The sequence below is a fragment of the Aspergillus homomorphus genome, assembly GCF_003184865.1.
Source record: "Aspergillus homomorphus CBS 101889 unplaced genomic scaffold BO97scaffold_23, whole genome shotgun sequence".
Lineage (NCBI taxonomy): Eukaryota > Fungi > Ascomycota > Eurotiomycetes > Eurotiales > Aspergillaceae > Aspergillus > Aspergillus homomorphus.
This window is the reverse complement of record NW_020291909.1, coordinates 466,544-489,126: the sequence shown is the minus strand read 5'-3', so window position 1 is coordinate 489,126 and position 22,583 is coordinate 466,544. Positions and strand designations below refer to the sequence as shown.

The window sequence follows — 22,583 nt, the reverse complement described above, 5'->3', positions numbered from 1 at the left end:
CTCCAGAGATCTAGTCCGGCCTAAATCGGTAGCGTGGTTGGTGAGCTGAGACATGACGTCTGCGATTCTGCCAGACTACGCTAGTCCATAATCAATGAAGCTAGGGCTTAGGGCATGGGGCTCAGGGTTGCGGCAGCTCCATCCATGGAAAACCATCTCTGCGGTTGAGAACTGCATGTACAGTACAGGCGTGAGCAGGCTATCTTCGAGGCTGTTCTATCCAGAAAGCAAAGCATGAGCTGTCCGACGCCTACCTGAATATCAATTCTCCCCTACTTATCTCGCACACTTTTCTATGATCCTCAATTTCTCACGCTGAACCTTTGTCATTCCCATTAGCATCACAATGGATGCGGAGAGCATCCTACGTGGAGTCCAGCCCCTCATGGGCGAGGTGGTTCCCATTCGCTCCGTACAAGAGACTCGCCCGCTTGAAGAATACGGTATGTTTTCATCAGGGTCCCCTAGACTTATTCAAACAGTTACTCACGAACCCAGCGGAGGCCTACGTCGCCGAAGTGAACGTCAAGACCGCCTCGAAAGTCATCAAGTCAGTTCTTTCCATCGGCTACTCCTTCCTCACTCAACAGCTAACTTCATGAATAGAGCCCTCGACTCCAAATTCCCCCGCGACTCTTCCCACCCCCAAAGCCACCTCCGTCGCTTCGCCAAACACAACCAGATTCCCGAGTCCCTCCGCCCCACCCTCCTGAAGCAAGGCTATCTGCCCTCGCAAACCATCTTTGTCCTTGTCCCTCCTCCACTCCCAGCTCCAGAGGCACTACAAGCCCTCCTCGCCCCTTTCGCACCCCCACCCCGCGAACCTCCCACCACCCCTCAACCCACCGAACCCTCTTCAACAACCACATCAGCCCCCGCACCCGCCGATACCACCCCCGCCGCCAGCAAAATCACCCTCCATACAATCACCGTACCGATGCAGCCCCCGCTCACACCCCCGCAAGCCGAGCTCTGGTCCTCGAAGATGTGGCCAGTAGTCTTCAACCCCGCCGCGCCCCGCGCCCTGATCGCCCCACCGCCGCAAATCCTCTCGCGGGTCCGCGACTCCATCAACCCGAAAGCCGGCCACTATCTCGCTCTCGCGCAGATCGTCGCCGCGGAGGCGGAGCAAAGCGGTCTCGGACGCGGGGTAGGCGCCGTGGTCGTGGATCCAGAACTCGAACCGGAAGCTACCGACATAGACCCCCAGACAGAAGCGGCAGAGGGAGGAAGTACATGGACCGACGCGATCGTGGCCGTTGCCGGTGATGGGCGGTATTCCCGGCGGGAGGGCGGGAACCCAGCGCAGGCGGAACTAGTTGGCGGTGGTGGTGGTGGTGGGCCGAATCCGAACTGCGGGGTGTATAATGCGGACTGTGAGGGGGGACCGGAGCTTCATGCGCTGATGCGCGTGGTAGAATTGATCTCGAGTAAGAGGCGGGAGGATCAGCCTGGTTCTCGGAGACAGCAGATCCGGCCTGTGCTGTACGGGTTGGAGGATTATTTTCTTAAGAAGTCGGATGTTGCTGCGGTTGCTACGGAGGCGGCAGGGGAGAATGAGGAGAGCGAGGAAGCTGCCCCGCCGCCGGAGAAGTACCAGAAGACCACCGAGACAGAGGCGCAAGCGATTCACATCCACAAGTCCGGGGAGGAGAAAGTGGAGGCAGATGATGGAGGCGTGGGACCGCGGATCCGCTCCCGCGCGCAGGGAGGCTATCTCTGCAACGACCTGGATGTCTATTTCTCGCATGAGCCGTGCATTTGCTGCTGCATGGGCCTGCTGCTCTCCCGGTTCCGTGCGGTGATTTTTCCAAGGCGAGGACGCATGGTCTCTGGCGGTCTGGCATCGGAGCCGGTCGTCAAGCCGGTGCCTGTTGAGACTGAAGGTGGAGAATCGACAGAAGCCAGTGAGGACAAAGAGGACGACTCAGAGAAGACGCGCGAGTACTATGGTCTACATTGGCGCAAGGAGTTGAATTGGCGGGCTCTAGGATTCGAGTTCGTTGCGGAGAACGACTCCACTGGTGAGTCTTGCGCTGAGAAAGGTGTGCCATTCCATGCATGAGTTGCGAACCTAGCGTATAATATGTATTGTATTATAGATTATCATAAAAGAATATAGTATTATGATGGAATTCACAAACCGGCTAATGCTAGCAGGAATACACTCAGATGGTTGTGAAAGGGATTGAAACCTGTCATTTGACATATATAAACAGGCTGGCACCGAGTAGAACCAGGACGCAGTGTTTTATCATATTGAGTGCTTCATTGGCTGTGGTTACTGTGAGACTAGGACCCTAACAAATATCCACAATTCATTATTCATACTTAGTATATATCAAAAAGAAAAGAAACTAGAAAAGAAAACCAGACGGTCATAAGCATCGTTAGTCAGCTTATGCAGCATCCACCCGTCTCATCACCTGACCGCGCGATCGCGCTCATGGATTGCGCCAATCAGTGGATGGTATCCGACTTCCCATCCCCCAGGCTTAAACCGCCGACCATCAGCCATCACTCTATTTTGCTGGAGAGCAGCGCATGCACCAGCACTAAGGACAAGAAAAATGGCGCCGGAGAAAAGAGAAGAGACGCGTTCTCTCACCTCGCCCGATACCACCACAGCTCCAGACCCGCCGCCCATCCATCCTTCATTCATCCAGGTCGCCAAGCCGTACATCTTCGAGCAGACCATCCAGCGATGTATTGCCGCCATGGGGGTCAACCCCCTGCGCGAGGAATCGCTCCGCCTACAGGGCGTCACCTGGATCGATAGCGTGCGGCGCAATCTGTCACTGTATGTCTCCTATATTCTCATCTCAGCACTGAAGAAATAGAAGTTAACATGCATGCATAGTCCGATTCGCACATTTAACACGGCGGTGGTTTACTACCACAAATTCCGACTCGTTCATCCGGACAACGAGTACAATTACACTGTAAATCACTAACTCGCGAATTGATCTGTGGGTCAGTACTGACAATTTTCCTAGGACGCCGCCACTGCCGCTCTCTTCACGGCCTGCAAGGTTGAAGACACGCTCAAGCGGTCTCGTGAGATCGTCTGTGCAGCGTACAACCTTAAGCTGCCGCCTCATGAGCACATGGCCCCTGACAGCCAGGTATGATGCAATCTTCTTTGATGCGTTTCTCTTCAGGTTTCTTCTTTTACTCTCCCTGAGCGAATTGTTCCGCATTAGACTAAATCGTGGATGTAGGCCTTTGATATGCCCGCGCGGGGCATAATCGGTCTCGAGCGCCTGATGCTTGAATCTTCCGGCTTTGACTTCCGCACACGCCACCCGCAGAAATCCCTTGTCAAGCTGGCGCGGAAGTACGGGTTGACGTCTCAATCCGAAGTCTCGACCGTGGCCTACCGCATCGCGCAGGATCTGTACCGGACGTACGCGCCCATCAAACAGACTACCTCGACCATGGCTTTCAGCGCCCTGGAGCTGGCCGGGCGTTTACTGGATCAGCGGATTCCGGAGGTCGAGGAAGGCCTCGACTATGAGGATTGGAAGACAAGCCGGGTGGAAGTTATGGGTTCGTGTTCCCTCTTTCGCTAATTTCTGGAACATGACCACTGAGCCCTCTTGAACTTTCAAACTAACGGATATGCAGAAACCCTTCTCGACCTCCTAGAATTGTACACGCACAATCGTGCACAAACCACCGTCGGCCCGCACTTCCCCGCGGACCGGTTCTTGACTGTGCGGATTCCGCTGAACTCCGAGGCGGAGGAGAAGAGGCTACCTCGATATACGCACTGGGTCGACGAGAAGCCGAAAGTGGTTCCCCCGCCACGCGGTCCGAAGGGAAAGGGGTATACAAATGGCACGAGTACCCACGCTAACAAAAACACAAATAATGGCAGCAACAACAACAACAGCAACAGCAACAGCAACACTAGTGCGTCCGACAAACCAGCTCATCCACTCACTCCCGTTGCGGCGAACGGGGACCGCCTCAGGGCCGGGGAGAAGTTCGCTGTGCGGTTCATGCTGGAGCCCGACCGCGCGGAGGGAGAGAGGACCCGGGTTGAGGAGTATTTCCGAGTCGACATTGAGGAGTATGAGGTTGAAGAGTGAAGCGATTTCCTCCCCTGAGTTCCACTTTTTGGGGTAGATTTGGTGTTTCCTGGATCTCTGGAAAGTGATAGGATGTTAGAGGTGGTGCGCGTGGTCGGAAAATCCGCAGGAACAGGTAGCTCCACTGTGTTGGTCTTCAGAAGCCGCAGGTAGCTATTCCTGCCCCCATGCTTCTGCTTCAGATGCTGGTATATGCACCTCACCTGGCGTGCAGCAGTGTCTGTCATCATTGGGATTCTCTATCTCAGTCCGGAGCACCCACCACCGCGCTTGGTACAAATACTCCTTATGCCTTCTCAGACAGAGAGAAGGGTTAGCCTCTGGCATATCCCGACACTCAACAGTAGGATCCCTGCTATCACCCAGTCTGATCGGTATCTCCCAGGGTGAAGGAGCGGAGTGATGCCTGAGTCAACGCGCGAGCGCAGCAGCGGACCCAGCTTATCTGCCCTCGTACGGCATGCACATAATCACCTTGCTTTACATGTGAAGAACAGACCTGTGAACATTGTTTCGACCCACATTCTGTATATACCACATAATCCTACACTCAAGACAACATAATACAGCTCTACTTTATCACATCAGACCAAGACCTCATCATGTGCGGAAATCACAATTACAGGGACAGCCAAGAAGAAGCAACCAGCAAAATTGCTATATATTCACATTTTTACAATATAAAGAGCGTCTACCTACTGAGACATTACCTACCCCATGGCACCACAGCCCAGATCGAGACCGGAGATAGAAAGAAAGACCGATAGACATATTGATGTGTTAAACAATAGAAGTTTCTGGTAGCCTCGGGATAGAGACTCCTTCCATTCTTCTGCACTTCGCTTGTTACCCGTCAAGTCCTTCTCATTCGCTCGGGAAAGGTCCCGGACCTTCAAGGTGGTAATGAAGTTGCGCGAGCGGAAGGTGTATGCACATGTCGAGAGAGTCCGGGAGCCTATCGATTCCGATCGAGTCCGTAAAAACGAGGCGCTCGGGAGGATGAGAAAAGGGTAGATTATAAAAAGCATATTTTGATCGTAAGCTGCGGTATGTGACCCCTCCGAGGACTCGGAAGGGAAAAAAAAAGAAACTGAGGACTTCGTCACGGAGGTCTCCGAACAAGAATGGGTCATCAAGGGGAGTGACGCTCTAGCGACGCTTGAGCTCGGTGTTGAGGCAATCCAAGATCTGCGACGATGTCAGTGACTGAGTGAAATGAGAAAGATGTGCATAACATACCGTTTCAGAAACAGTTCCTTGATTGTACAAATATTTGCCAAGGCCACGGACAACCTCCAATTGTTCCTCGACAGTGAGACCGGTGATGGCGGCCTCGATGATATCTCCGACACTGGCCTTGTAGACAGCAATGAAGCTGTGATAGTACATGTAGGAGAAGAATCCCATGATGAACTGGCAGTCCATGCGATCGGTAATACCACCGTGACCGGGAATGGATTCGCCGAAGTCCTTGATCTTGAAGGTCCGCTTCAGCCCAGAGGCGAAGAAACCGCCGAAGGGCGCAATAAGAGAGGCAAAAGTCGCAAAGACAAGGAGGTGGAACTGCATAGGCTCAATGTAGAACGTCTTGTCGACTCCAGTCCAATCCGGGAAGGAATACGGTTCCGGGACGAAGGCCGGGTTGGGGGTACACTCGAGGCCGGTCAACACGTTCGATCCGAGATCGTTGACAGGGCAGATGAAGTACTTGTAACGCATGAGGATGTTGGTAATGAAGAATCCGAAGATAATGGTGCAGATCCAAGCGCCGATAAAGCCTTCGACAGTCTTCTTCGGCGAGAGCTGAATGAGCTGGGTCCGACCAAACGTGATACCACAGACGTAGGCGAAAATGTCATTGACAATGACCAGAGAGGCAGGAAGGAAGAACCAGATCATTCCCTCCAAGACATTGTTCATGACAAAGTGCGCTTGAACGACAATGAGGTACAGAGCCATGTGCGTCCAGGCAAACTGGGTGAACTGGAACCGATAGTGTCCTTTTTTCAGAGACGCGACGAAGAAAACGAAACCTAAACAATCAGAGATGGGGCGATGGAGGCCAAGGAGCGAAACCTACCCATGACATAGAGCATAAAGCTGATGAACCGGTGGTGAGTCGCCAGCGGGAGCAACACCTTGTCGACCAATAGAATGTGCTTGAAATAATAGATCACACTTTCACCATATAAGAAGTACATCGTGGTCGCCAGGAAGTACCAATTCAGCGACTTGGTAAACCGGAGGTTTTTCTCTTTGCTGGGAACATTGGCGATCGCAATGACTTCTTTGAACGAGACAATCTGAACAGCAGTGACGATGCCGAGGATGTAGATGTGGCCGGAGAAAAGGACGACGAAGAAACCGAAGATCATGACAAAAGTCCATATCGTGCGCGTAATGAAGGTCTGCTTCTTCTTCTCGTAGTCGGACAGCTGAGGTTTATCGGATTTCTGGTTGCGCGTGGTCAGCATATTTCTTCAAGGTGTGCAAGTAGCTGTGCGCTGCCCACCTCTTCGGGAATCGTGGCCGGCTTCGCGACAGTGCCGTCTTTGGACGGACTGCCCGGATCGGATAGGATATCGCTGGCCTCAGAGATACTGGACCGACGACCTTCCGAGGCATTCGACATTCTGTGTGGAAATCTGACGTTCCGACGGGACTTGGACATAGTGAATGAATATGTACAGACGAGGGGAAACGGAACTGAGCGGCTGCTTAGGTTGAGAAGCGCGGGGCCGGAGGGAGAAGCTGGCGAGAGCTTGCGAGCTGAGAAAAAGGTTCGGAAGGGACCGAACCAAGCAAGGGTGGAACTGATCAAAAGAAACCTGACAAAGAATAAAGGGGTAGGGAGACACCAGAAGCAAGAAAAAAGGGTCAGGCAGCAGTGATCGTCGTCCTTAATGAAAATTCATGTGAATTGGCGACCGAGGAATGGATAACAACAGATAGACGGAAACCTCGAGCGATAGGGCCAAAGAGCTTTTGGTCGGATTCTAATGCAAGCCTGAGATAAATCACCTGGAGTGACTAACCGTGCCACGAGAAAAGTCGACAAGATAAATAGTCCAGGGAGGGGAGGCTGAGGGAGTCTTGCATATAAAGGTGAAGGTGGAGGAGAAGAGAGAGAGAGAGAGGAAGGAGAGTTGAGCAGGCGGGAATTCTTGATTACGCGCCAACTCCGTCGACGTCAGTCCGACCCCGGCTTACCCTTTCTTTCTTTCCCTCCCGCATGCATCTCCTCTCCTCTTCATTTGTTGATCATCTTCACAGATCTACGACCTTAAACTTCTTCTACCAGGACGTGTATCTCATGGCGATCGTCCATTGTTGGGTATGGAAGAAAACGAAGATGATTTCTTCTCCGACGATGGCTTTGACGACCTGCCACCGGGCACACTCTACCAACTCGAACAGAACGCTTATCGTGCCACGCAGGCCCCAAGCCAGCTCCAGCAGCAGCCCCTGCCTGAGTTGACAGCCTCTTCTCGTCCCTATACTCGGCCCCATCATGCCATCATCTCCGGAGACAATCTCGGGGCATCAAATGCGGCCCTGCAACCCCCACCGCGTCTACATACTGGGTTGACCAATGATTACGACGACTGGGACATTGGCGAGCTCGACGCGGAGGTTCTGGAGGACGGCGTCGCTATACAATCGGACAATGTGCTCAAACAAGCCTCTGCCTTTGCTACACCCGCTCATCACGGTGACCCTCTTCCTCACGCTGAAAATAACGACTTCCGAGCCGATGCGGATGACGAATATGGATACCTTCCTGATCCTATGGAGATTGAGGGAATGGATTTGGGAGGGTCCTCTCAATTTGCTGAGCTACATAGGACTCACGCCGAATTGAGCGAGAAGGTAAAGCTAGGAAAGGTTGATTGGAGATTATAGGCCTGCAGAACTAATCCTTGAAATAGCTGGCAATGGAGAATAAACGCTACAAACAATTGCTAGACGAGCTGACCGCAGCCAAATCGATGGCGGAAACGAAGACTGGCGAAATTGCTATTATCCGAGCCAACCAAGCGAAAGTCACTCACGACTATGATCGACAGATGACAGCCCTGCGCAAGGCGATGGCCGAGCAGGCCGCAAGACACAGAGAAGAGGTTGAAGCTGCGCGTGCTGAGGGGAAGATGCTTGCCACAGAGAACGCCTTCCTCAAACAAGATTTGGCCGAGGAAGCGATGCGCATTAACCAACTGAAGGCGAAAGCTCGAGTCGAGGAAAAAGCGCCACCAATGACTCCCAAGAAAACCAGAGTCCTGCCATTCCGAGACGGATTCGACGACGATGAGATTCTCGCCATTTCACCCAGCAAATCGGCGAAATCGAAGCGAGCCACGCCGACCGTGCCTGGAAAGAGAAAGAGGAAGCTCAGTCAAGGCAGCCCGACACCGCTACAATTGAGTCCGCAGGCTGAGCCTCCACCGATTGAGCCACCGGAAGACTTGTCGGATGATGAAATGGTCGATGTCCCGCCGGAACAGATTACACCGGATGTCAAGAATTTTGACAGCAGCATCGTGAAGCGTATCTTGAACCATCGGACAATCCCCGGGGGAAGCCCCGACATCGAGATTATGGCTGGACTCGCGTTTCCCTCCGATCCTGAGCAGATGTTATCCACGGCCCTATTGGGCGAGACTGCAAAGCTTGACTTTGGCAACTACATGGTGGAATATGCTCGGGCCATTACCTCCCTGTGGGGACGTGCATTGAGCGAGAAATATTATCTCCCTATCCCGATGTTCATGTCAATCATGGGGCTCCTTATTTCGATGAATGTGCAATCGCATGATTCGGATCTAGTTGAGCACTTAGTGCCCATCCTACAGGAGTCCGGAGACATCAACGGCGTGCCCCGGTTTAAACATTCTCCTGTGTCGCGACCGAACCTTGGCCAGGTACGGAAGACCCCGTTGTCAGAACTGGAACCGCTTGTAGATTCCACGGAAGCAATGAGTCTCCTGTTTCAAATGGCCTGTCACCGTATGCATGTGGAGCGGGAGATGGCGACATTCTGGCGATGCATGCGCTACGACTTTGTTTTGATGATGTTGAACTGCTCGCAACCACTCAAAGACATCAGCTTGATGCTTGGCCTGTTGTCGACTAGCATCCGTGAAGGCTCGTTCGGGTCGATTCTAGGCACGGAGCAGGACCAAACCGCCAATGAGAACTACATCGTAGACCGCGTTGCGAACCTGCTCAGCGAGACTCCTCAGCTCGATGAAGGGCAAGACCCGTACCTGCCACGGGAAGTCTGCAGTATGCGGCAGGAGGCGTTGTCTTTTTTGACTACGGTGGCATTCAATTCTAAGGCGCCGGATAGTACACACGGCAGCTTGACCCTGGCGTCCCATCCAACCGTGCTCGCTCGGTTGATCCGGTCGATGCACGATGAGATGCACGCGTTATACACCTCACCACCCGAGAAGGATGTCCACGCGTCGATGGTGAATGGGCTGATGAGGCTTGTGTACGGGGTGATCCAGCGACACCGTGAGCAGGTGGATCTACAGGCGAAATTGTGTCGCGTGGCCGGTGGGAAGCAGAAATTCCTGGTTGTTTTGACCCGACTGGCGTTCAGCGAAGGAGTGATGCTCGAAGCGGGCATCACAGATGACACGGTGGAAATGGCGCATGAAATTCTTGATGATGCGGTGAATCCGCAGGAAGCGGAGGCATTGCTGGAGGCATTCCCAAATGCCAACCGGGAGGGAGACTGATAGGGGCAAGGATGACGGAATGTAGAAAACACTATGTGTCACGAGTAATGAAGCACGAATGCACCACGAATGCATATCTTTTGGGTTACACCTTGAAAAAGGGAGATACACCGCGAGAGAAGGGCAAAACCAGCTTGAAGCTAGGTGTACGTGCTCGATCAACATCGGTTCTAGGATACGATACATCTACAAGTCTCTTCTCCATAACCCCACGCAAGGCGGAGCGATGATGAAAAGAAAAAGAATCCCGAAGGAAGAGTGCCAAAGAATACGCCTGTCAATGACCCGAAGGCCGTTGAACAGACTGTTCCGCCGCGCTGTGCAATGCAGGGACCAATCTGTGGTGGACCGCCTTCTTGATCGCAGCCACCCAAACAAGGTAAGTATGAAGAAAAGAAAGAAGAAAATAGACAAAGAGCGGCGGGCAAGACGGCATTATATACCCATGATGGGGGCGGTGAGTTTACGCTAGCCACAAGCGAGATTGTGACTGGCCAATCATCACTGTTCTCCGTCTCTCCAACATGCCTGCCTTACTCCCAAGGCCGCAAGATTGAAGTCATGTGCTACGCGAGTCACGTGCACTACCGGCCGCGAAGTTTTGGCCGCCGGCGATAGTCACGGAAGAAAGACAGCAGCAAGCTGAACAGGAGCAGCCAAACTCACAACCCCAATCCTCGTCCCCAGCTCGCCGCCATCATGAGGAACAGGGCGACTACCTCGTTGAATAAACCGGTACGTCAGGTCCCATTTTTGCCCTTCTTCCTACCAGTCCTGCTCTAACACTATCCCCGTCCGAAACAGAAAATCCGGCAATCATGGAGTAAATATAACCTGTACAACCTCAGTCGCATACGCCCCCCCCATTTCGGCCAGCGTACCTTCTTCCAGCAAAAATGGGCGTCGAAATCCATGGCCCGTGACTATCACGGTGAACAGGTTCCCGAGAAGAAATGGCAACGCATGTTCTCCCCCCGCATGCGCAGCGTCGTCCCTATGAGCTCCTTCGAAATGGCCAAGGATGACGGTTCTTCCCAGTCGGCCGGACGTGGATCTGGCCTGGACAAAAAGCCGGGTGCCCCTGATACCTTAGAGAAATTCATCCGGTCCAGGAGAGTGCCGTACACTCAGATGACGTTCGCCCCGTTGGAGCGTCGGCTTGATACGGCTATCTTCCGCGCCATGTTTGCGAGCAGCGCGAGACAGGCCCGGCAGTTCGTGGTGCATGGTGCGGTCACAGTCAATGGCAAGCCGGTAGGTTCCCCTGTTTGCCCTCTCGCATGCAGTTGGAGATTTCGATGAGCTGGACAAATACTGACGAGGCCCTCGCATCGGTAGATGAGATACCCCGGCTACCTGCTCAATCCTGGCGACATGTTCCAGGTCGAGCCCGAACGCGTCATGTATGCTACCGGCGCCCCCAAGGATCGGAACGAGCGACGACAGACCCGTGCGGCCCGGAAGGAGAAGGCAGCTGCCAAGGAGGCCGAGGAGGCTGCGGAGGAGGCTGCATCTACTGAGGAGGCAAAGGACGAGACTAAGGGCGAGGCCAAGGAGGAGGCTGCGGTGGAAACAGAGTCCCCCCGCGAAACCCTCACGGCTCTCCTGGCTCAGGCCAAGAACATCATGTCTAGAAGCAAGGACGTGCTCCCTGCCAAGCGCAAACAGGAGCTGCGTGGGTTTCAAAAGGCCGTCCGTCGAATCCTGTCTCGCTCTGGAAGCAGCACTGTTCTCACCACCAATCTCGAGGAGCAGTTCGCTGAGCTGACCACACTTCTCAAGGCCAAGCGCGCTGAAAAGCCGTCCGACAGTAAAGCGAAGGAGGAGAACGGGGAGAACTCCGAGGAGGCTACGGCAGAGAAGCCTTCCACCGAGAACTCTGCGTCCGAAGATGTTGCCGGGAAGGCACCCGAGAACAGCCCCATCACTACGCAGCTAGCTGAGGCATTCCGTCAAGCCACCCAGAACCCGGAACAAGATGTGGACGCATCAGAACTCACAGACCACGAATTCGAGGTGCTGCGCCGGGCGCTCATTCAGATGCGCGATAACCCGATTGACAGCACCAAGCCCTACGCCACACCCTGGCGGCCGCGTGAGTACATGAGCGCATTCGCTATGATCCCGCGATACCTGGAAGTCAATCACAACATCTGCGCCGCTGTGTACTTGCGACACCCGGTGGCTCGTCCTGGATGGACCGAGGTACCATCGCCATTCGGAGAAGCTACGCACACTCCGGCGTTTTTGTGGTACTTAAGACGGCGGTAGTTGGGATTCCTCGTTGGGGGTTTAATCATCTGTATTCTCTCTTCTCTGATTCTCTGTTTCTGCGGGCTTGTTCCACAGTCTTTATGTATTACTGGGTGTCTGATGTGTTTTTTTTTTCTTTTATACTTTGATTTTATTTTGATCTGCATCGTTCGGTGCTAAGCTGTATTTTTTATGATTTGTTGTTTCCCTTAAGCCTACACAGGGGGGGGAGGGCAAAAGTCATGTCGCAACGGTGTTGGAGCTAGAGGAGCCCACTGTACATCATCAATACATTCGAATATACTATTGATCCATCCTCTGTATCCTACCGGCACTGAAAAGCAAAGCAGGTGAGTGAGTAGCCTGTCGATGTGTGATGAGATGTGATGTGAATTCGAAGCGAAACGCCAAGTACTGAATGAGAATGAGAATTTAAGAATTTAGTGAATACATGGTTACAATACAGTAGATCAATCACGATATCACCCACTTATCCACAGCCCCCTGAAAAATACGGTTTTCCTCTTGTCAACCGCGGGGCTATGGGCCAACCAACCGGCTTGAATGACTAAAATTGCAGACAATCAGGGCGAAATTTTCAGCAGGCGTGCGTATGGGGCCTTCCTTCCTCCATTCAGCTTAAGTTCTCCGCCGCCCGCTGGCAGTTTATTGTTGCTGCTGTTGTTGGTGACCCTCAACTCTCTTTTCCTCTGTCTCTCTCCACCTCACCCACCCACGTCTGGGGTCTCCTCATTAATCATGTCCATGTTTCCCTGGCATGGTTCAACTGCCACTACCTCTTCCAACCATCATCGACATCCTCATCACCATCAGCAACAGCAGCACCAGCACCAGCACCAGCACCAACACCACCCCCTTCACCCCCATCACCCCCATCACACCGCAAACGCCGCCACCGCTGCCGCCGCTGCGGCATCAAATTCGCGCATCGACCCGGCTTCGACCACCACAACCGCCACCGCTGGTCCCACCAATATCTCTGCCTCCACCTTTCAGATGCCTCAGATGCGATGGCTTCCTTCCATGATCTCCGCGCGAACGAACCCGCAGCACGCAGCGCTCCCCAACCTATCGACGAATTCCCGCCTCCAACAGCAGTCGCCGCCGCAGCCCACCGCGCAGAATGCACAGCAGCACCAGCACCATCATGCGCGTCCTCACACACTCTCCCGACATCCACAACAACAGTCGTCGGTTTCGATGGTTATTGACGCACGTCAACAGTCGCGACAGCAACCACAACAACAAGCCGTCTCAGTATCAAGCGAAGAAAGTGATCCCGATAACTCTGACTCCGGCGCGCGGGATGCTACCTCCGCGGACGCGTTGGGAGGCCAGGCCTACGTTTCTTCCGATGCAATGGGCGCGAACGCAATTGCGCATGCGCATGCGCATGCTCGCGCGCAGCAGCAGCAGCAACGTCGTCATGGTCATCGTCCGGAAGCCGAAGGTACCAATGGAACCACCGCTGCCACTTCTAGTACCATTAACAATCGCAACGAACCCATTCTCAACCGCACTGCGACACCAACCCGACCTGCGACTACCACTATCCTCGTCGACGATCGCGATGACCTCGATCTCGATCCCACCGCTACGGGTAGCAGTGCCGACCATCCCCTCAACCTCACCGGCGACCGTGACGGGCCGCGCAAACACGGAAAGCGCCTGACCACTCTCGAGGAAGTCTCCCTGTTTAACATCTGCAACCGTCACGGGCACGAATTCGGTCAGCGCAGTAACCTGTGCAAGTGGTGGATGACGGTCACGGAGGAGTTCACGCGCGACCAGGGTCATCCGTACTCATGGCATTCGGTCCGACGCAAGGTGGAACTGGTCACGAAGCAGCGCATGAAGTTCCTGGATGAGCAGCGCGAGAGAGGAGGTAGTGAGAGCGATGATCACTCCAATCTCAGGTGGAGGGCTGCGGTGGATGCGTGGATCCCCACGTGGCAGCGGTGGGAGGAGGCCGAGGCCAAGCGGATCGAGAAGAGGGACTCGAGGAAGCCAAGGAAGAGAAAGAACAGAGACTGGGAGGCCTGGGTCAACGGCGCCGACGCCGCTGGTACTGGCGTTGGGGCCTGGAGGACAACGGGAAATCTGAGCGTCAGTGGCAGTCCGTTAGTGCCAGCAGCTGCGCAGCTCCCAGCCTCGTCGCAGCAACCATTCCACACTCCGCGTGTTATCACACCCCAGAACACCAAAGTCCGCCTCCCCCCAGGTTTCGACAATATGTTCGCCAGCCAGTCGCAGTCACTGCATGGCACCCCGACTCCAGCCCCCGCTTTGCAACAGCCCAACGGCACGCCCGGAAATACAGACTCATCAATGATGAGCGCCGTCCTCGAGACACTGGGCAAATTAAACCGGCATCTCGACGCCGCCAACTCCACGCCCGCCTCCTTCAAAATCACCCAACCCCCCGACAGCCGCTCACGCCCAACAGAAGAGCAACAACCACCCGAGTCACAATCCGACTCCAGCCCAGACCCTGACCCCTCGCCCACCCAATCCCCCGACGTATCCCAAGTCTCCTCCCAACTTCAAATCCCAATCCACCTCATCACCAAGCTCAAGGCCGAACTCCGCGAGGAGATGCGCGAGGAAATGCGGTCCGCGCTGGCCAAGGACCGCGGACGTCTGGAAGAGAAACTGGACTCTGTGCAACGGACGCAGGACATGATCTTGGAGATGTTGAGACAGGAGCCGTCTTGATTTGCTCTCTCCTTTTTACTTTCTTTTCTGTCCATACCCCCTTTATTTCTTCTTCTTATAATAATGTTGATTCACTTCATGTATTGCTTGCAGATGATACCCACTGGTCTAGAGCACAGTGTTGACTCTTTTGGTTTTGTTGCTAGGCCAGCCTCTTATTTATTCTCTTTCTTTCTCATTATGCTTTTCGTTTATATCCTGTGACCCATGAGAAGGGCCTAACAAATATCTAATTCGGTAAACACCTACATATGACTGCAGATCTAATCTTGCTGGACGGATGGATGGATGGATGGAAGGGTGGGTTGATGACCGGCCAGCTGTCCATCTAGCACATCAAGAAGCCAGGAATCGCAATGATAATGAATGTCGAACATCGCAGTCCTTATTTCCCTCAAACTATAGCATGACAGAGTGTATAGCACGCAGTCCGTCCCACCAAAGCACAAAAGCGTAAACACGATAAAAAAAATAATGATAATTCCCGGCTAAATTACATAGTTTGATAACAAACGTTCCATGAGAGTTGTGTGAGTGTGTGTATGAGAATGTGGGAGGTTTTAAAGAGATCCTGTGTGTGTATCCCAAACGGAAAAAGAGGTAGGCGGGAAGGCCACCACTTCTTTCCTGTTTGTGTTGTCCATCCAAATCCCATCATCACCATCATCCTTAATAGGTATTCCTTTCATCACCGGACCTCTCTTTGCTCTCTTTCACCTCTATTTTCCTGGCACATCACTGCTTGAAGAGAAACTTTCTAGTAGTAGTAGGTCTCGTCAACAGTGCGGCCTCTCATCCAGCGGGGCTCGCTGCCACGGACGTAGATGTCCTCGTACAGGATGCGGGGGGTGCTGTCGGGGGCGGGCATCTTCTCGGCGATGGCGACCTCGCTGTCGACGTGGGTGCGGGCGGCCTTGTCGAGGGCCTTGAGCTCCTCCTCGGTGCAGACGCTCCAGTCGAGGATCTTCTGCTTGAGGCCGGCGATGGGGTCGTGGGTGCTGCGCATGCGCTGGATCTCCTCACGGCTGCGGTAGGTGGTACCGGGGTCGGACATGGAGTGACCACCGTAGCGGTAGGTGACGTACTCGAAGACGAGGGGTCCGTTGCCCGAGGTGGCGTAGTCCTTTCCGTACTTGACGGCGGCCTTGGTGGCCAGGACGTCCATGCCGTTGACCTTGATACCGGGGATGTACTGACCGCGCTTGTAGTATTCGGTCAGGGCGGAGGAGCGGGCGGCGGAGGTACCCATGCCGTACTTGTTGTCTGTGATAGGGTTTGTTAGATTTCGGGCGGGCGAGTCTTAACTTCCAATGGGACAGGGAAAAACGTACTCTCACAACCGAACAGGGCGGGCAAGTTCCACAGCTTGGCCATGTTGAAGGCCTCGAAGACCTGACCCTGGTTGGAGGCACCATCACCGTACAGGACGATACTGGTGGCCTTCTCGTTGTTGTACTGCTGGGCGAAAGCCAGACCGGCACCGACGGGGACCTGGGCACCGACGATACCGTTACCGCCGTAGAAGTTGGGGGCGAACATGTGCATGGAACCACCCTTGCCGTAGGCGATACCCTCACGGCGACCGAGCAGCTCTCCGATGATAGAGCGGACGGTACCGCCGCGCATCAGGGCGAAACCGTGGCAACGGTAGGCAGTAATGACCTTGTCGTCGCGGGAGATAGCGTGCTCGATACCGGTGGCGACGGCTTCCTGACCGGTGGACAAGTGGCAGAAACCTCTGATCTTCTTCTCCTTGTAGAGACGGTCGGCGGCCATTTCCATGCGTCTATCCCAATGGTTAATTGGGGGTGGTTATTGAGGCAAGAGAGAGGAACAGCAGCATACCTCATGGCAACCATGTCGTAGTACATCTGCTTCAGCTCCTTCTTGGTGATCTCCAGAGTGTAGGGAGGAGGGTCGATCTCGTAGGTCTCGAAGCTCTCGTCGGAGAGGCGGACGGTGAAGGGCTTGTCATCCTCCTACAGTGCCGTTAGCTTGATGAACTGGTAGAGGCATTGAAGCCAAAAGTCGAGGCTGGGAGGCGTCTGACCTGAGGAACGTTCTCAGCATGCGCCGAGGCAGCGTCGGTGGTGACGGAGCGACGGGCAATGGGAGCAAAGGCCTGACGCCTCAAGGGCGCGGCTTGACGGGCCGCAGCACGGAACAACATGGTGGATGAGAGGCAGCAAAAGACAGCGAGATGCTGGTGAAGATGAGCAGAAGGAGAGCAGGGCTGCTGTTATCTTTCAACAACCCGGATATGTTGGGAACAAACTTTCCCCTGCGACTAGGCGGAATTCGGCAGACGGCTTAGATAAGCATCCCTTAGAGGCCGTCCGGTGTAGCCGTTGCAAACCGTGCAAACTCCACTCGACGACTCGGGCGGCGAGTGTTTTGTAGATGATGGCTGGTGGCTATTAGGATAGCTACAACCAATTAGTTCTTTGTCTTTCGGTATTGTCTGGTGAATATGTTAAGTGTCATATTTATGCTCTCTGACGCCTTCTACTTCCATCAGTCAAGCCCTCCTCTCCACCACTTGTCGCGGTCAACTCCATCATCGCTCCGGGCGTCACCGCCGCATCCTTGGCTGCATCGGACTATGTTAATCCCGAATTCCTCCGTTGAGCGCGAGTAAACGGTGAAGCTTGAACTGACTCAGCGTAACGGAGTCAACGACGCGAACTCATCTCTGACTGATCGAGGATATAAGTCAAACTAGTCAGAAGAGCTCTGTACTTGTAACTGAGGAGCTCACTGCCGGTGTAGCAAGTTGCGAGTTGGGGTGAGTTCATACGTCAGCATCAATATATAACCGTTGCCGGGGAATGGCCTGAGTTTTATAAGGAGATAAGTCGACAACAAAATGTAGCGATACTGCCTTGACCTTGACCTTCTACTGATCTTCCATATGATACCACTTTGTAGTAACTATAAGGCTACCCTGTGCTATTATCTGAAGCATAGTACAGACCTACCGTGGTGTGTCAGCCGCCTCTTGGAAATGCGCCGAAGAATGCGCAGTGCCCAGCATCATCCCAGCCGTTCGTGAGTGCTCTCTGTTAACAAGCCGGACGAAGCATTCTTCCTATCCATCCTTATCTATCGGCATAACCCTGTTACCCTCCGGCTTCCTCCGAGAACAATTTCAAATGAGTGTTCGAGGCAGATCCCGCCTTGACACTTTGGCCCCAGTGACGGGAGCACCGAAAAAGCAAGCAAACAAAATCTCACTGCGCATTGCGATGACAGAACCGTACTAGACCGTGGCAGTGCGACTGTCATTCGTTTATCACAGCCCCAAGATGACTGCTCAAAAGGAATGCTTGCTTTTCATAGCCGTCGTTACTGACTGGAGTCTAGCGGAAAGCGCCACGCGAGACCATAAGCAGCAAGCTGGGCAGGCTAGCAATGGCTTGCATGACCTGCACGTTGGGCCATGCTGACATGCGTCCAAATCCTAACAGATGAACTGTTTGCTAAGATGCTAATCGGCATTTGAGACAAGGGCATTGTTCCTTCGAGTGCTGGGTATGATAGGCAGTCATGTCAAAGCCCATCCTGGCTGTGTACCTGAGTTAGTTAGCGGAGCTGCAAGGTGTCATAGTTGCTGTCGCGCGATAACCGATGTGTCAATTCTCCTGAGAGATTAATAAAGGAGAGTTTGACACCTGCGTCACCTGTCTGCTATTTCTGACATCGCATGGCAGCAACGTCGCAGAAGGTGTGAAAAATGGGGAAAGGCAGGTATAAATCTGATGCTCTGAATGCTTCATCCTCAGCAAAGGTGGGTCCTTGGACTCTAGATCAGCTTACCCCATGCGGATATTTAAGCGACCACAACCATTGCATCGGCACGAACTTCAACCTGCGATCCGGGCAGATCCCGAATGATCGCTCAGGGTGGGCTGCACCTAAATCATCCCTAATCTGGAAGCGTAGGGCACAATGAACACCGTCCTCATGCTCATATCTGCTTACCTCAATGCGGTAATTGTGCTCAGGGCCCTTCGCAATGGTAAATCGATTGGTGATCGCAATATAAAAAGGGGGCGAAAACACCGTAGTTTTGTCAGCCTAATGCATGTTAGTTACTGGTGCCGATGCCTGGAATGATTCATGGCTATTATGCGCTGCCTTGCTGTTGACTCGCACAATTCAATTCAGCTCGTTCTCGTAACAAAAGCAGGTATTAAGGGATCCCACTCGATCGCGAGTCTCCATAGTTCATTATTAATATCCAGCCCAGGTGGAATTCTTGTTCCCTTTCGAAACGTGGCAGCAGAGTGGGTATGCCGAAGATTGGTACTCGCATGGGGCCCGAAATCTGGAAATAGAAATCAACAGTCGAAAAGGTATAGGCGTCAAAGAACTTCTTCTATCCATTCTCCGCAGCTTCTGGAAGTGCTTCTGGAGCGCGCCAGTACTTCAATCTGTTGATCAGGGATAGATACTGGTTTCCGGGGGCCGCGTTCGCCCAGATTTTCTAGTTTCCAATCAGTAATTGTATAAGTGCTTCGTAGATGCAAATCATGTTACAAGAGGGCACGGGAGGCGGCACATCCTTCACGAATGCTTCCCCTCTCAGGTGAGTACAGCATTGCGCTGTTGATCTGGAACAGAGGTTGCCCGAGGTAGCATCTACATGACTCCCACGTTCCTATCAGATGGGCTAGGAAAACTGCCTCTTCTGGGCTATCTCCGACGATAGTTCACGGACTACTGTCTCAAGGTTCGGTAGATCGCGAGAAGTTTTCAGTCCGGAAGAATTCTGGAAGAGGCTGAAGAGTGCGATTTGTTGTGTTCTGAAGCCGCAAAACCTTGGTGGGGAATCGCATTGGAGTCGAGGTTCGTCTCTGCTTCCGTTTAAGTTTGCTTAGTCGGTGCTAGTCGAGTGGAGGGGAAATCTTTCACGGTCACATCCAGTTTGCTCGGGTGTATTGACCGGTATGGTATGGATGCTGGTAACCAGAGATTCCGGATGCAAGGACTGAAGAGGAAGGGTTCGAAAGGCTTGTTTTAGGAGCCTAGAGGTCATCTAAATTGTGCCTTTGTGGATGACATCACGCATAACATGATCCGATGGAAGGATGTAAACAAAACTAATGAGTAGGTAGACTAGAATGATCTCATAACTAATACCTATGGGAAAGCACCGGATAATTGTCGCGAATCATTCTGGTTCTCAAATTCAGATGAACAGTCTCAATTGCTCTGATCCAGAGACCTAATAGCCTAGTCTAGTAGCGTAGGCCATAGCCACCGATCACGAAACGCTACCTCTGAGAAGTACACTACTCCCCCGGAGTCCCGAGAAACCACTCATTTGCTAAATCATTTAGCCTGACAATTGGAGTCTCAGCATTGAGCAATGACGTGATGTTCGCAATAGTGACTGCATCAAATATACCCCACAAGATTATTTATAATCCTATCGATAAAGGGGTATGTGATCAATGCCTTCGTACACAAGGCAACGCTCATGCTAGGTGATTATGATTTTTCCACTCTGTACCGAGGTAGAGGGACAAAATAAGCACCTTGAATCGTGTTCGCATCAATAGATTATTTGCCAAAGGGAGTACATAGAGCAGATCCGATGATGAACCGATGATCAAATCCCGAGGTAATCTACGGAAGATCGTCGTCGCAACCCACAGATCGATGGAAAGTACCTTGCGTGAGGCCCAGACTATGCGGATTATTGGGTGCTCGATAACCTATCTGGGAAGATGAATCTGAAGATACTCTCCCCGATATGTAGAAGATAGACGGAGGCAGTCTCTGCCTTATCCTGTGAGGTTGAATTCTGCAGTTCTCTACAAAATGGTATGGATGAGGTTGGTAATAGCGGCCGAATGGAGTGGTTTGGTCCCACACATCGCAGCATCCCTCATTGGGAGGGTCGCCCATGACAGGTCGCATTTTGTGACAACAACCTGACAGCAGCATCGTGGTGAGATCAGGCAGGCTGAAGTCGTACTTTCTCAATGCTTGATACGTTCGAGTGCCAGTCAAATGAAACTCATTCCATTGTCCAAAGCCGTGCTACCCGGACCGTGGCAAACCATCGAAATTACACTCTCAAAAAGTGGTTGTTAGGCGGGTTTCACGATTGTTTCACCCCCCATTCGAGAACAAGGATATTTTCTTCTCTCCGCGCCATTTCGTCAACGGCGAATTTAGGGGCCGCTTACATGATTCTGTCTGGGATAATGGTTGGCTTGGGGGTAAATTATGGGTTGTTTGGCCACCGGGCAGCGCGACGGTCTTGCTCTTTCAAGGATGGTCGCTCCGGTAGTTTCTTCCTCACAAGGGTAGTGGATTTGTCTGCACGGAATGTCCGAGACTGCCATTGCTTCAGGTGGCTATTTTCATTTGATTGTCCTTTTGTCCAGGTCTCTCCCCCAGCCTTCGCTCATTTGTCGGTCCGTTGAGCTGGGCAGGGCGACATCTGACCAGTCCAACGCCATGACGGTGGAGATGAAAGGAGACAGTGGTGGTGATCATTGACCCCGACAGCACTACAAGGCCTCGGCTCGTGCATAACTAGTCAGTCAATGAAATTTTGCCGCCTGTGCGTCTTGTTGAAATCCGGGTACGGGGAAGCAGAGATCGGAATCGTGAGGCTCCAGATGAGATGGATGATCCGCCATCTCGAGTATAGACACTGGAGATTTCACAGTAGGTGGTCGACACCTGGTAGGGCAAGAATGAGCCGAGTCGGCCGTCGGTTCTCGTTGTACCGACTGAGGAAGAATCGTGGAAAACAGTTGGAGAACGATTCCGTCAGCTGACCTTGACAGCGTTCCATTCTTCCATCCAACGAACCTAAACGTTATCGGTGGCTTTACCGTTGTCAAACCAGCACGCGTGCTTTGCCACAGACGACCCACGGTTGAGCGCGATGGTGCAAAGATTGGGCAAGACGGAACGTGATGCATCAGACTGGCGAAAGCCTCGACTCGGGAAGGAACAAGTTTGGTCGTACCCTTGTAGACCTGGTTTCTCAGGAACGAGGTCCAGGGACTGGTTGATAGCAGATGAAGCCTGGCTTTGACGGAGAGGATGCACTGCCAAGATGAGGTCCCGGTCGGGATCGCGACGGGCCACAATTCGACTCATTAGCCCCCTCGCTTTTACCGGCACCAATGATGCTCATAAGGATGGTCAGAGAAAGGAAGTGAGTTGCTACGATGCGTCGGGGTATCTTTTAGAGTTTACATCTATCAAGTTGAGGGAATGGAGAGGTAAAGCGCTCGACTCCCAAGCTAACGCACTGCACCGCACGGATAGCACCTCCGATAAAGCGTTCTGTGGTTCGCATCAGACGATCATCCAGCAAAGCCGGAAGGGGGCCGATCATCCGTGGGCTGGACAGCGTTTCATGGCAGCTTGCGAGCTTCTTTGGGCTCCTATAGGATTCAGCTGACTGGGGGCTGAATCCTGATGTTGTAAGGCAAGAGGGAGGGAGGATGACTGCATTGCTGCGCCCACGAACGATGGAGGATGGCCCATGACAGTACTCGGTACAGTAAATACCAAGAAGTCCATGCACTAAACCTTACCTTAGATCTTTATTGCCCTAGTTGAAGGCCTGCCTTTCATGTCTTAACGCAATATTTCTTTGACCACATTGCAGACATTGAGCCCTTGACAGCCTGCTTGGCTCCTGAGTCTGCCTCTCTCCAGCGTCCCTTGGCCTGTGATGGATAGATAGATACATTGGCTACCGTGCTTCCATACCGATCGGGAC

At 53.1% G+C, this 22,583-nt stretch overlaps 8 protein-coding genes across 8 annotated transcripts; 6 read left to right on the top strand and 2 right to left on the bottom strand.

Moving 5' to 3' along the window:
• Positions 1-194: 194 nt before the first annotated feature.
• BO97DRAFT_454283 (putative tRNA-specific adenosine-34 deaminase subunit Tad3) lies at positions 195-2,065 on the top strand (the record flags this gene model as incomplete). Its single annotated transcript, XM_025699103.1, has 4 exons — positions 195-443; positions 499-550; positions 607-1,531; positions 1,655-2,065. Exons 1-4 carry the CDS (start codon positions 347-349, stop codon positions 2,063-2,065), a joined length of 1,485 nt encoding a protein of 494 aa, XP_025550558.1. The 5' UTR covers positions 195-346.
• Positions 2,066-2,570: 505 nt separating this feature from the next.
• Positions 2,571-4,510, top strand: BO97DRAFT_454279 (putative cyclin; the record flags this gene model as incomplete). Its single annotated transcript, XM_025699102.1, has 6 exons — positions 2,571-2,800; positions 2,861-2,942; positions 2,997-3,125; positions 3,222-3,549; positions 3,628-3,829; positions 3,881-4,510. 6 exons carry the CDS (start codon positions 2,571-2,573, stop codon positions 4,092-4,094), a joined length of 1,185 nt encoding a protein of 394 aa, XP_025550557.1. The 3' UTR covers positions 4,095-4,510.
• Positions 4,511-4,748: 238 nt separating this feature from the next.
• cds1 (phosphatidate cytidylyltransferase) lies at positions 4,749-7,193 on the bottom strand. The gene is made up of 4 exons (XM_025695394.1): positions 6,607-7,193; positions 6,175-6,547; positions 5,334-6,127; positions 4,749-5,282 (listed from the first exon to the last, which is right to left on the bottom strand). The coding sequence occupies exons 1-4, from the start codon at positions 6,763-6,765 to the stop codon at positions 5,244-5,246; spliced, it is 1,365 nt and encodes a 454-aa protein (XP_025550556.1). The 5' UTR covers positions 6,766-7,193; the 3' UTR covers positions 4,749-5,243.
• A 121-nt stretch (positions 7,194-7,314) lies between these two features.
• On the top strand, positions 7,315-9,943 carry BO97DRAFT_406319 (putative DNA repair protein Rad26). Its single transcript, XM_025695393.1, has 2 exons — positions 7,315-7,964; positions 8,024-9,943. The coding sequence occupies exons 1-2, from the start codon at positions 7,431-7,433 to the stop codon at positions 9,836-9,838; spliced, it is 2,349 nt and encodes a 782-aa protein (XP_025550555.1). The 5' UTR covers positions 7,315-7,430; the 3' UTR covers positions 9,839-9,943.
• Positions 9,944-10,247: 304 nt separating this feature from the next.
• Positions 10,248-12,408, top strand: BO97DRAFT_370919 (mitochondrial 37S ribosomal protein uS4m). Its single transcript, XM_025692798.1, has 3 exons — positions 10,248-10,573; positions 10,643-11,092; positions 11,177-12,408. Exons 1-3 carry the CDS (start codon positions 10,538-10,540, stop codon positions 12,107-12,109), a joined length of 1,419 nt encoding a protein of 472 aa, XP_025550554.1. The 5' UTR covers positions 10,248-10,537; the 3' UTR covers positions 12,110-12,408.
• Positions 12,409-12,743: 335 nt separating this feature from the next.
• BO97DRAFT_103515 (uncharacterized protein) lies at positions 12,744-15,098 on the top strand. Its single transcript, XM_025689855.1, has one exon. It carries the CDS (start codon positions 12,851-12,853, stop codon positions 14,825-14,827), a length of 1,977 nt encoding a protein of 658 aa, XP_025550553.1. The 5' UTR covers positions 12,744-12,850; the 3' UTR covers positions 14,828-15,098.
• A 3-nt stretch (positions 15,099-15,101) lies between these two features.
• Positions 15,102-17,075, bottom strand: BO97DRAFT_370914 (pyruvate dehydrogenase (acetyl-transferring) subunit E1 alpha). The gene is made up of 4 exons (XM_025692797.1): positions 16,878-17,075; positions 16,673-16,806; positions 16,159-16,613; positions 15,102-16,090 (listed from the first exon to the last, which is right to left on the bottom strand). Exons 1-4 carry the CDS (start codon positions 16,995-16,997, stop codon positions 15,585-15,587), a joined length of 1,215 nt encoding a protein of 404 aa, XP_025550552.1. The 5' UTR covers positions 16,998-17,075; the 3' UTR covers positions 15,102-15,584.
• A 3,581-nt stretch (positions 17,076-20,656) lies between these two features.
• Positions 20,657-21,324, top strand: BO97DRAFT_103505 (uncharacterized protein). Its single transcript, XM_025689854.1, has one exon. It carries the CDS (start codon positions 20,818-20,820, stop codon positions 21,262-21,264), a length of 447 nt encoding a protein of 148 aa, XP_025550551.1. The 5' UTR covers positions 20,657-20,817; the 3' UTR covers positions 21,265-21,324.
• The last annotated feature ends 1,259 nt before the right edge of the window (positions 21,325-22,583 follow it).

Excerpts from the sequence above, each read along its gene's own strand:
- BO97DRAFT_103515 (XM_025689855.1), top strand. The coding sequence starts at position 12,851 with ATGTCCATGTTTCCCTGGCATGGTTCAACTGCCACTACCTCTTCCAAC.
- BO97DRAFT_370919 (XM_025692798.1), top strand. The coding sequence starts at position 10,538 with ATGAGGAACAGGGCGACTACCTCGTTGAATAAACCG. Across the intron at positions 10,574-10,642 it reads CTACCTCGTTGAATAAACCG|AAAATCCGGCAATCATGGAG; the intron begins GTACGTCAGGTC and ends CGTCCGAAACAG. Across the intron at positions 11,093-11,176 it reads TCACAGTCAATGGCAAGCCG|ATGAGATACCCCGGCTACCT; the intron begins GTAGGTTCCCCT and ends TCGCATCGGTAG.
- BO97DRAFT_406319 (XM_025695393.1), top strand. The coding sequence starts at position 7,431 with ATGGAAGAAAACGAAGATGATTTCTTCTCCGACGATGGCTTTGACGAC. Across the intron at positions 7,965-8,023 it reads ACGCCGAATTGAGCGAGAAG|CTGGCAATGGAGAATAAACG; the intron begins GTAAAGCTAGGA and ends TCCTTGAAATAG.
- BO97DRAFT_370914 (XM_025692797.1), bottom strand. The coding sequence starts at position 16,997 with ATGTTGTTCCGTGCTGCGGCCCGTCAAGCCGCGCCCTTGAGGCGTCAG. Across the intron at positions 16,614-16,672 it reads TACGACATGGTTGCCATGAG|ACGCATGGAAATGGCCGCCG; the intron begins GTATGCTGCTGT and ends CCATTGGGATAG. Across the intron at positions 16,091-16,158 it reads CGCCCTGTTCGGTTGTGAGA|ACAACAAGTACGGCATGGGT; the intron begins GTACGTTTTTCC and ends ACCCTATCACAG.
- BO97DRAFT_103505 (XM_025689854.1), top strand. The coding sequence starts at position 20,818 with ATGCTTGATACGTTCGAGTGCCAGTCAAATGAAACTCATTCCATTGTC.
- cds1 (XM_025695394.1), bottom strand. The coding sequence starts at position 6,765 with ATGTCCAAGTCCCGTCGGAACGTCAGATTTCCACACAGAATGTCGAAT. Across the intron at positions 6,548-6,606 it reads CGGCCACGATTCCCGAAGAG|AAATCCGATAAACCTCAGCT; the intron begins GTGGGCAGCGCA and ends ACGCGCAACCAG. Across the intron at positions 5,283-5,333 it reads AAGGAACTGTTTCTGAAACG|ATCTTGGATTGCCTCAACAC; the intron begins GTATGTTATGCA and ends ACATCGTCGCAG.